General features: G+C 34.4%; 1 protein-coding gene across 2 annotated transcripts in view; it reads right to left on the bottom strand.

Moving 5' to 3' along the window:
* SYN2 (synapsin II) overlaps window positions 1-13,004 on the bottom strand; it is a 176,904-nt gene that overhangs the window by 102,567 nt on the left and 61,333 nt on the right. For both annotated transcript variants that reach the window (XR_013955728.1, XM_080606754.1), the window contains exons 2-4: window positions 8,605-8,662; window positions 6,691-6,782; window positions 3,719-3,875 (exon numbers count right to left, since the gene is read on the bottom strand). Coding sequence is in view for 1 of the 2 variants with exons in the window: in XM_080606754.1 (XP_080462880.1) it covers window positions 3,719-3,875; window positions 6,691-6,782; window positions 8,605-8,662 (307 nt within the window). In the remaining variant the exon portion in view is untranslated. The remainder of the gene's footprint in view (window positions 1-3,718; window positions 3,876-6,690; window positions 6,783-8,604; window positions 8,663-13,004) is intronic.

Genomic DNA, 13,004 nt, shown 5'->3' with positions numbered 1-13,004 from the left:
GAAAACACAGGTTTAAAACTTTATTTTAGAAATATTTTTACCATGTTTCTAGCAACCTTCCCACACCCCCATCTTTTGATAATATATCTCAGATTAAATACTGCCTGCCTGCCTATTGGCAATGACATAGAAAACCATGTCTGCAGACACAATGGGAAAAGAGTTCCACTGAAAAAATTTGGGCAGGTGCTTCAGTTTTTAACGCAGGTTGTGAATCTGTCCTCAGGGTAAAAAAAATGCTGTGCTATATGTTCTAATAAAAGCAAAGACCTGATACTGTGAAGTACAGCAACTTAAGGAAAAAAACAAGATCTTGCATTTTGGATTCTCTTATTTTAACCCACAGTCCTTTTATAATAATAGCCTACCTATCCTGACTTCCCCTTCCACCAATTCTATACTGATCCCCATTTTACACTTATTTAAATATGTGCAATTGGTGGCCATGGCTAATTCAAAAAAAATTTCATCCCTTAAAGTCCCATTGCATTGGACACTGTCACCCTGTCTCTTTCTGCTGTTATAGAAATTGTGATTTACTTCTGCCACTGAAATTTTACTTGATGGAAGGTCGATATATTTCTCATCAATTAATAAAGATGGTGATTTATGGCTTTATCTAGAGTTCTACTTTTTTTTTTAATGTTTTTGAATTAGCAATTTTTATAGAAATAACTTTCATAAAAACAACAAATCATCCTTGCTAACAAGGGAATCATCCAGAAAGGCATCCTTCATGTGCTATGAAGAGGATGGGCCTAATCTATCAGTCAGTCTAAGCATGTTTGCTTATTCGCACTACTGCAAAATTGACATGGACACTCATGAGTGCTGAATATGCTTTCTGAAATACTTTCTGACAGTAGGATGTACTTTACAAAAAATACATATATGTATGAAGTGGAAACTACTTTTCTTTTGATATGAATGTTAAGACTGAGTAACATAAAATGTAATCAGAATCACTATATATTCTGATATTTAAGCCATGATGAAAAAGACAAGAATTTAAATAAGAAAACGTATTTATCTGCAAACATACAAATTCAGTTTCACCCAAGCATGAAGTTCTGTGTATAAGATATTACAGTAGTAGGTGGTTCAATATCTTTAAACAGTGCTGCATATATTGAACTCATTTCTGAGCAAGGAAATAACAGAATAATTCTGCTAGTTTTTGGGTTGTTTTGTTTTTTCCCTCTAGTTACAATTTAACTATGTTTTCTAGTTCAGCTTAAATACATGCCATTTTAACACTGGGGATCACTTCTTGATTTACCTGCCTGAAGTACATCTAGAAGCATGCTATAGGCATCAGTGGTTTGTATGCATAATGCCAGCATGCAGCAACAGATTGAGGAGCACACCCTAAGATGAAAAGCATCTAAAACTAGACTACAGTTTGCTGCAGGGATTTTACATAGGCAAGGTAGCATGTTTGAGTTAGATGTTATCTAACAAGCTAGAAGATAATACTAGCAAAACTAACAGTCCCTGAGTTCTGCTGCATTATTTGAACATTCGTGAAACTGGCTGAATCAAAGAATCAACAGATTTTTACCCATTAACTATTTACCCTGAACATTAATTGAAACATGTTTACCTGACTTCTTGCATTGGTTACCATCCCCAAACCTGATAAAGGTTTCACAACAGTCTAGGATTAATATGCCCATACATAATGGGAGATGTCTGTACCACTGAGAACAGAAGTCAGTAAAGCCCAAGTTAAAAGCCCAAACAAGCCCCCTTGTGTTTGTACAGAAATTATTTTTGTCCTCAAATTAAAAGTCTGTATTCTTTTAAAGTAGGATCCAATTGATGTATAGTCCTGATATAAATTTATAATAGGAATCACTTGCATGATTGCAGGCTTACCTTATCATTACATGTACTTAAAATGTGGAATTAAGGCCTTCTTTCTATTACTTACCTTAATTAAAACTACCTCTGTGAAGGGAACTGTAGCAGTAAATTAAAACATGAAATGCTAGTTTGAAGCATGTGACCTGTCTGATACCTTAAGATTTCTCTAGGATATTTATTAGGGAGGAAGTATCCAAGAGATGTGAAATGGACTTTTGCTGAGACTGCAAAATCTATTTCAAATAAAACATTTTGATGTAGAAATAGCAAGGTAGGAAAATCTCAATGGAAAAAATATCATTCTTCTGTATGTTTGAATAAAATAAGCTTAGCTGAAAAAATAGTTTAATGTCATTCATATCGAGGCTTGGCTAAAGTACAGAAATTTAAGCAGAAAAAGAAAATATTTGAAAAAAATCAAAGATAAGCAGTTGTGGCAACTATTATAGCAAATATTTCAATAACACCCAATCAATCCCAGTTATTATTGGACTAAAAAATCAGCACAGTGATTTTCTGTGAAATGAGACCATTTGTAAGAAACATATCTTGGTTTGGTGGAAGAACAGCTATGACGTTAATGCCACCAGAAGAATATTAAAAGAAGAAATTGTTCAGTTTCTCTCTACTGCATTGTTATTGCATATATATGCTACTGTTACTGCTTCATTGCCCAACTTTACTGCATACTATGAATCAAAGCATTAAGAAATGCCACACAGCATATAAAATGTGATGTACTAAAATAATGGTTTCAGCAATGTACAATATGTATTATGAAAACTTATAAATGCTTTATTAATTATTTATTCCCCACTGTACATTACTGAAACATAAAAATGTGATAAAATTAGCTGCAAGAGATATATATGAAAACCTGCTGACAATTTTTCATAAGGGTTTTCAAAGTAAATCTGAGAAAATAAATATCTTCAAGGCAATAAAAAGTATTAAAGCATTACAGTAAAAGTTTCTTCTGGTGTGAAAAATACTGACAAGTCTTATTTTCTTACCCAAAAATCAAAAGAAAAAAATTATGAATCACTGGCTATTTATAACAAGTGGTATTCTTTAAAGTTTTATTAGCTCTTGGGCAACTGAATACATCTATTAAACAAAATGATTGCACCATCCATAATCATCTTTTACAGCACTGCATTTTAACTTGTTGCTACTAAGGTCTAGTCCAGTATGAACGAAAAAGATCATCAAATTCTACTTTCATCACTACAAAGTATGTACTGAAAAGCTGAATTAGCATCTACACTAAAAGTGGCAAATATCAGTGATTCTCCAATGTGCCTCATTATTCTAGGTGTAACTGAAAAAAGACTAACTTTTACCTCATATGCACAAGGTTATGAAAAGAGCTTTCAGATGAGGAAACTAATAGCTTCAGATTTCCTTGCTGAAGCATATCCCCAAAAATTTCACAGGCAGGAGGAAAATACTGGCTAAAAGTCTGTTTAAATTATGTTCAAAGCCACAAATATGAGAAATATTCTCAGCTTACTTTTCCCACACAAATTGTGAATAAATACACGTTCCTCACTTGAGGAAGGATGTTAGCAACGGATAGGCTTTCCGTTAGTTTCCTCACTTATTTCATTATTTGTACTGTGCATATTTTTCTCTCCATCTCCACACTGCCAACACTGTCTCTTTGGAAAAAAACTAAAAACTAAAATAATAATAATAATAGAATATATTAGTTTCCTTTTTATTTCTTTCACTATTGTTTCACTGTTCTGTGACTTTGCAGTTTGTCACTCAATATTGACAAGCAGGAATTAAACAAGCAAATAACAGAAGTCACTAAGCCTGCACCAGAACTTTTCAGTACAAGACTTACCACCCATGGTTTGTCACAGAAGTTATAGATGGATTCCAAGGAGTTGACGCTAGGGATGCCTGCATACTGCAGCCCAATGATCAAGTTTCGGAAATCTTCATTTTCTGCCATACTGAATGAATGTTGTCGAACAAGGACAAAATCAGGCCTGAATGACCTAGCAAGGAAAATTGGTAATAATTAATACTCAAATTGTTTCTGAAAACAGCATCTAGTAAATACTGCGACTCCATTAAGTAGAGAGACAAATTATCATGGCTTTTCAGGTTGTTTTGCCACTGAAAGATACATCACTTTTATAAATTCTGAGTATTTCTTAGTTTATTTCTATGTATACTGATTCCTGAGCAATGACAATTAAAGATAAAGCAGGCAAACACCTCTGCCAGAAGCTTAAGCAAGTTCTAATGCTTTGCTTTTGGGGAATGTTTTTTCTTTCACAGCTATTGTCAGTGTTTTAAGGACAATAAGAAAGAGATGAAGCAATCCTATTGCCTGCAAAAGAGATCACCAGAAGTGGAGGTAATCACAGTTCAACTTTTGATCAAGACACTACCCCCCATCTTATATTTAATCATGTTTTCTTGTGTCGCAAAATTCATTGATTCTTGTCCTCTGACTATGCATCTTTGAGAACAGTCTGGCACCATCTTCACCTTACTTAAACTCTGACGTCTAGTTTAAGTAAGGTGACATTTGGCATCCAGTTTAAGAACTGACATCTAGTTTAAGAAGGTTACAGAAAATATAAGACATAATGCAACAGGAGATAGCCCCTAGTACAGGTGGAATTCGCTCAAACTTGAACGTTGAAAGATTCTCCTCTGTACTCAAATTTTATAGGTGGAAAAAACACTAACTAGCTTAATGTTATCAATCTCTTGAAGAAGTATAACTGTGGAGCAACTGTCTGTCACTTTTTTTTTTCTTCTTAATCCCAGTCAGCAAAATTCTGTCACAGGAATTTCTATGATTTTATTAAGTAATATTTTGCTCATAAATCTGTGATAGAAAGTCATTTTGGACATCACATCAATAGAACATAAGAATTTTCATCGCAGTATTCAGATAAACCTTTTTAGTAATATGTTTACAGTCTGTACTCAATATAAATTTTCACACCAGTGGGACCAGAAATTTCTCCTATTTCTCTTGACAATTGAGACAGAAAAAAAAGGAACGTGCTATTGTCTGACCCATAGTTAATGCTGGCTTTCAAAGAACTTCCTTAACTGAATATCCTTCAGTATCTCTGCATTCTTTAGCAGCACAAGAACCATACACCAAGCTTCAGGTACCAAATACACCAAATTTCACAAACCAACAAGGCTTAAAGCAACGTAAAGACTTGCAGATACCTGAAGAAACAGAACTCAGAACTTTTATGAAAAATCTTCCCCCACCCAACATGTTCTGTATCTCCAGAAAAGTTATTTGTCATGCAAACGTAGAACCACTCCCATCATGTCTGCTTATCCCTCTTACACCAGAAAGCATGCACATATATGCAAATATCCTGCACAAAAAATGAGTGCAATATCAACTTCAGGTAGCTTTATTTGGTTAAATAAATTTGATTATAAATAAAAGTGATAATATTATAAAATCCTGCATTACCTCACTGTTAGAGTTGCCTGATGACGTGGAAAGATTTCTCTGTTTTTAACCTAAGCAGCAGTTTTAACTTTTTTTTTTTTTTCCCTCTCTCTTAAACAGCAAATATACATCCTTTTAGATGCTGTTTCCTTGAGGTTCCCAGCTCTCATTAAATATTGACATGTTGAGATGCTAACTGGGCATCAATACTTATGTTCTGTTTGGAAAATTCTCTACAGCAAAGCCATTAAGGAGCAAGATTTCTTGGCTCCAAAACTTCATTCATTGGGGGGGGGGGGGGGGAAATCAGATCTGTTACTCTTCTAAGGAAATAATCTTGTGGATTTGGCATAAGTGGTTGTTACATTAAGCTGCAATATTTTTAAAGCACACAAGAGATTAAGAAGCTATGAGTTTTAAAGCATAAAGTACACTTATTTTCAATATTTTTCTTCTTGATTTTTTTTTTTACATGAAAAAGTAAAAATCTTCAAGTCTTTTATTTGGACAGATGTTGAGCAAAAACACAAAGTCACTAGACATGCTGTATGCTGTCCAGCTCCCTGAACTCTTACTCTTTCCTGAAGATAAACCTAAGTAGGAAACTAGCAGGTCACTGTCAGAGGTGTGATCTACCTTTCTATATGCAACCATTCAGCCAAACTGTTACACTTAAACCATTAACTGCACTGACCAAAATCGAAGTAATTCCCCAGTTACATAACATATAGAACTGCCTGAAATAATTTTCCTAATGTAAATTAATCTTTTACTTTGCCCTGATGTACTCCTGTTTCCCTCTCTACATTTGCAAAGCTGTACATGTTCTCTCTGGAGGGAGGGGAAAAAAAAAAAAAGAGCAGTGAAAAGACCCCTGACTTCCACTGGAATAATTCTTTTATCAACAAAACAGCCTAATAGGAAATTATCTAAACAGTGATGTTACAGTAACTATCTGGAAAGAATTGATATGACTTGGCCCATGTCAATAGAAAACAGCAGGCCCTGAGCGGGAGCTGCAGCCCATGGAGAGGAGCCCACGCAGCAGCGGGTGGTGTGGGGGGAGCTGCTGCCTGTGAGGAACCCATGTTGGAGCAGTTTGCTCCTGACAGATGGAACCCATGGTACGGACCCACATGGGAGCAGCTCTTGAAGAGCTGCTGCCTGTGGGAGGCCCTGTCACATGACTTACTCCACTGATCAGATACTTTTCATGGCAGTGATCAACGTGTGTTGCATTATCAAAAATCCTTATCACTGTATGCAAGAAAAAACACCAAACATTCAGTACATTTTACATGTACATTTATATTATGCATGTAAAATTACATGCAAAACCTATTGCTTCTTGCTGTTATTATATTTAGTTTTCTTACCTGACGACTTTAGTGCCATTCCGAAATACTTGGATATCTACCGCATAATTGCCATCAGCATGGGCTATCAAGTTGATTTCTGAAAATTCTGCCTGTGAAAAGAGGACTCTCATTAGTCCGTCTGTTTTATTTTACCTTTATTTTCCTAAATCCCTTCTGTTAAGTATTAATATCTGAACAGCTGACAATATATAACTGGAACACAACGTGTACTAAGAGGATCTTCTTAACTGGATCTTAATCCAATGGTATGCATCATATATGAAGCAATTGAACAAATTAGAAAATATAAAGAAAGAAAGAAAATAAAAAAAATACATAAACAAAGACTGTAGGGTAGCAGAGATTATATTTCCTTTGTATGGTGCACTACAGAAATTAATCAAGGCACAACAAACATTTACCGAACATGTTGAAGCAAATAGCACAAAAGCAGTGTTAAGGTAAATATGACAAACGGAATATTTTCTTATCACACTTAGTGTGTTTTGTTTTTTCTTCCCTTTCCTTCACATATTTTACTCCTTTCTATTTCTTTTATGTGCATTTACTCTTTTTCCTAAAAGATCGGGTGCTACTAAACAATTGACATGCAAAATTCACAAATAAAGAATTTTTTCAAAGTATCTTCTCACATTGCAAATATGGCATTTAAAAGGAATCAATTCCATACTCTGAATCTACAGTTATTTGAAATTAAAGAACAGGATGTTTTTCATTTATCCACAGTCTTTCATCAGCTTAGACTCTCAAAGCACCTTACAATAACATTATACAGCAGAATAATTGAAATGCAGCCAACTGTCTTCTAGTGGATAAATAAAAGTGTCTTTGCTATTCTGGACACTAGTACAGAATAGAGACTGTCAGAATTCTCATTAGTCTCCTCTTGAAAAACGGTGTCACTGAAGGCCTTCCTATGTAAAATCTGTGTAAGGCTTTCAGAATTAGTGTTCATTTAAGGCAAGTGTTGACTCCTCTATCCACCATTCCAACTGAACGGCTTAAGTACGTGCTTGATTTCAAGCATGGATGATTCTTCATTAAATCTTATACATTTATATACTTTCTTGGATCAATGTTTTAAACGCAAAGAGCAGATTTAAGACTATTGTAAAATCAGTGCAAACGATGAGAGATTAAAATATTTGCATAAATGCTGACAACATTAATAAATCATTTAAAAATTAAGATTGACAACTAATCTCTCACATTCATTTATTACATTAAAAAATTACATGGATTCACAGTATCGATTTAATACTTTAAAAACTTAGCATGTGATAGAAAATATTTTAGATTATAGGTAGGTTGCTGTAAGCAGTATACAAATAAAATAATGCTCTTCAGTGTTAGGAAAAGAACACTGAAGTTACTAACTCAATTTATTTGTACACAACAGTAAAGGTGTTGATGCTTTACAAAGTGATTAATAGGGTTCAGAAGCCTTCAATCTATTGCTGATTAAAGGTGGTTTTGGTCCTACAAAGACCTTATGAAGGAAACTCTAGGCTTACACAGAGCATTTGCTAGCATTAAAGTGCACGTGATGTCAACTGCACAGTCTGATTGAGATGTGAATGGTATTTTGGAACAAAATAGCTTGCCTCCTTCTTCCTCTCTCTCAATACTCTTGAAAATCCCTGCAAAGCAGTTCCAAGCTGAGAACAGTGCAAAGCTAGATATTGTAGCATTAAAGTGATTTAGATAAGCTGGATCCACAGTGCCAGTGATAATTTTGCCTCACTCCCTGAAATTCCAAATAAAATTCAACCTTTTAGTGTTCTACTCAATTTGCATTTTTTTTTTACTGAAGTACAAAGGACTACGTACCTATTTACGCATACATGCATGTATGTGTATACATACACACGAACACATAAAAATAACATTCAGATTAAGTCATTTAATTACCTGTTCAACCTTTATGTCATATTCTCCATGAACCTTTTTTCCACGAAAAGCCTTGGCCCTGCAAGAAAGAAGAGAGACAGAAAATCAGGGATACGTATATCTGTAATCAGTAGCTGCATAAAGCTTCCTTTATGGCCTTCAGCGTCTTGAAAACATGCATATATACTAAGCGAATCTACCAATACACGTTTTTTCCCCTTTATCATCCTTTTGTCCTTAACATCCCATCACATACTATTTTGGGATTCCACCTGCAATCACCCAATATGAAGTACATACTAACGTGTACTTAAATACATATTTCGCAGTTACTAGTATGAGTACCATTAACAAGATGCAATCCTGCTTGCATTAAAACCGACAACATCAATGGAAATTCACTTCAATGTGAACAAGATCCTAAGCAACACCACTCACACTAATCTTTGTCCACTTAATTTATTTAGAAAAAATGGTTTATTGGAAACGTTATGCCTAAAAACTTTCAAGTGTTTTTAAAGGAAGTATCATAGGTACTGGAGACTGTTGTCACTAAATTTGCAAGTGCCCGATTTACTAAATAGTTTTGCTTCTTCTAGATTGTAACTGTGGCAGTGTAATTACCCTGAAAGAGAGATTACCAACTGTTATGCACTGTGATTGCTTTGGTAAAACAGAACTGAATTCAATGGTCCAAACCTCAGGCCTCACAAGCAGCGTATTTTGTGTTTTATGTCTTATCTAGCATTTATTTGTTTTGGAGAAAACAGGAATGAAATAAAAACCTGTTGATAAAAGGGAATTACTCTAACACTCTGAAGCTGGAAAAGGGTATCAGTCTCTCTCTGTAACTTCTTTATTCAAGCCAAAGTTTAAAGTACCTTTCCCACTTTTATTAATAACAAACACAAATCTGCTCTACATCCAAAAAATAAAACAAAACAGAGCAACTGCAAGTGCTTAAAAAAAAGTTATTTTGTCCATTTCAACATTTGACAAAATGTTATTTATTCAACTTAATTTATTTTATATGTTTATATTCAATTTTATTTTATTTATTATACTCAACTAAATCTACCTCATCAGTGAAAGTAGCATATACTCTATAATAAAAAAAATTCACTGTTACTTTTCAAAAATCCTTTTCCCACTGAGGTCGAGAAGAGTTTCACCATTGGTTTCAGCATTAGAAGAACTAAATTTCATAATAATCAACAGAAAACACTGCCTTAGGCAACATATTTCTTAAGGATATTTTATATATTTTGCATAACTGATGGTAAAAAACAAAGAAACTGTTTATAATGAAATGACATATCGAAATATTGTTCAGCAATTAATTCTGTATGTATATGCAGTTGGTAAGAAGATAAAAATGAAGAAAATGTTTGCATTATTGGTTTATACTGTTTTCTTTTAATTAATACAAATGAGATACTAAGTTTGAAATCCACTGTTTTATTATAGAAAGTGCCTACTGAGGATAACATCACATATTTTTGCCTGTAAAAAAAGTAGAAGTTAAATACACTGTATAACAAATCTAACTTAAAGAAATAGCATTCATCTTTTTTTTTTTTTTTTTCCCAATTTGTTCTGAATGGTAACTTGACCATATAGAGAGACTAAACTTCCCACAGTGCTTACCCTAACAAATATCAGCAATTGATTTCTTCTTCATGACAGGAAATGGAACTGAGAAACTACAAAGAGCCAAAGAGAGGCTCCTCTGTTCTTTGGCACTAAGCATTTATTGGAATATGCTCCAAACATTAGTTAAAGTGAAATGTTATCCCTTGAAATTCACTTTTTCTACTTCAACATCCTTTAGAGATGAAACAACCTTTAAACAACTAAATTCTGGCATGATTCACATTTCAACAAATGACTTCAGCTTTGAAAATAAACAGCAATAGTAAGTAATAAAGTTATGCCATCTGGGGCTTGAAAACAAATGTGACATTTAAACATTCAGACAGACCTAATTTCAAATTAGCATTAACCCACATTTGATAAAAATGTGTAATATTCAATAATATTCTCCAAATGTTGAGCCACAAACTGCAAGAATTTATCTAGATATCTCTAAAAATACCTTACAATAAAAAATCATGCATCTAATTTCAGAAGACTCAGAGATATTCTTAGTAGGAGTGTGCTGTGAAATAGAACCTAGTTTACATTTTATTTACTGTGCTTAGGAAATATAGTCATACCCTGCTTGATTTTTTTTCCTATTTACAGTCTTATCATAAAGACATTTATTACCTTATTAATTACCTTCCTTTTTTAAGGGAAGATGGGAAACAAAATGATATGGCATTATTCTTTTACAAGAAAATCACTTAAACATAGTTTGAAATTCCAGTTAAACATTATTACTCTCAGTACCAAGCATGGAATACCTGTGTATCAACCCTGGGAGCACCTCAGTAGAAAGGACATAATGCTTTCATGCTCAGAATCTCTAGTCAAGGCGTTTGAGAAGAGTACAAGGTTAGCTGTCAGTATGATTAAAGATAATATAACAAATGTGCCCCAAGTCAAGTAACATTTGGCTGCCCATTGCTGAATGATTTTTGAATTGTTTGTAAGGAAGAGAAGGGAAGAAAGCAGTACTGTTATTCATATGAAAGTCCCTGTGTAAACAGTTGCTTTCCAAAGCCTAAATGTAAAGAAAATGATCAGGTACTACTATGAATGCTCCTTATTAGAGCTATTAGCATGAACTCTTGTAGTCAGAATCTTTTCAAAATAAGTGAAATATTTATACATTTATTGCTTCGCAATTCATTTTCTGGATAAAATCTTGCACATTTAAAATTAACCAACTATAGAACATACAGTTGCCATAAATACATCCATATATGAACTCAGGCTACTTGACTTTGGCAAGGACAATGAATAAAGTAGTGAGCAATAAAAATGTTTCAAATATATGAAAAAGGCCTGAAATGTTTCCCTCAAACTACGCATCTACATAAATTTCCACGATATCTTACTATGCCATGAAACCAATGATGTAAATGAACAAAGCATTAACACTGGTGCTACATCAGCTGGCAAAAAAATCAACAGGAAAATCATTTGCTAACATGCAATAGATTTACACCAATTTAGTTTTCATTCTTAAATACCACAACAGAGCTTACCAGCAACAGCCTTATTAAAGTCAAAAGCATGCATCCAGCAAAAGAATGGGTTCCAGTCCTACAAACTACTGCTCATGTATGTAAGTCTCTTACTTACACAGCTCTGCATATTCCTAAACACTGCAATTTGCCCTTCTATTCAATTAGCACAGCACTGGTAGTCTGATTTCTGTACAATGTACACAGGATTCAGATCAGCTTAAGCACTGATTTCTGGGCATGCCTGAACAGTGGGAGCTAATTTCTGTTCCCATCAATACGAGCTTTGTATGCTCAAAAATAATTAATATTGCCAGTTTACTACAACTGGGCAAAAGTTTATTCACCAATTAGAACAGTAGCACCCTCTGGAGTACACAAATTGCAGACTGTCAATGTGTATAAACAGCTTAATTAACTTTGAGAACGGTAACGTACACATACATCGCAGTCTCAAATAACTGGTTCACTGGAATTACCAGATGCATGTAAAGATTTTGGCAGACTGTGACAGAAGCAGACAGATTTCCAAGAACTTAACGCCTTGATCACTAGCCTCAGACACAGAACAGAAAATATTGAAGGGAAAACAAACCCAGTCTTCAAGTTCAAGTCTGGTTAGCAACAAAGATTTTTGCCACCCTAGTCAATCAAAATACCTGCAAAGAGAATTATTAGGAATAAAGCCAAACACTTGTGGTCCTACTGTATATTAGGACACGATGAAGTCATCTCAGATGGCCTAGCAATATTAGAACATTTCACACAGATAATTCCGTCAAGCTAATAGGATTCTTCTTTGCTGATCTGCCCAGTTATACTGGGGAGCATGGAAGCACAGTTACTTGAGCAATTCAAAGTTAACAGGGCAGTACAAAACATCTGTAGGAAACAATCCCGCTTTGGTGCAGGGCTTTCCTTCCCTGACTTCTGTAACTTGGAGCAAAGAACTTTCTGTTAAATATATCCTAAAAACCAGAGCTCCTCACTCCTCCATGCAGTCTTTCCTCTGCAGAGGCACTGAACTGTCATACCATTCCTCATCCCCTTTATGGGTGATGGCCAAGCTCATGAAAAGGAATTTTTCAGCAGAGGATTTTCCTGCCCAAACAATAGAGAAGCTGCCCAAAGAAATTCAACTCTAAAAGTGTTTTAAATAATGATAATAAAAAGAATAAACAACCTAGAAATACAGAATGCAAGCCTATTAAGTGGCAAATATTCCACTTCCCTTCCTGTGCTGTGTAACCCCCTTGCTGGAAAGTGGTGTTTTTTTTGTTTGTTTCAGAA

This window comes from Anser brachyrhynchus (genome assembly GCF_964034855.1).
Source record: "Anser brachyrhynchus genome assembly, chromosome: 10".
Lineage (NCBI taxonomy): Eukaryota > Metazoa > Chordata > Aves > Anseriformes > Anatidae > Anser > Anser brachyrhynchus.
This window is presented reverse-complemented; position numbering and strand designations above follow the sequence as displayed.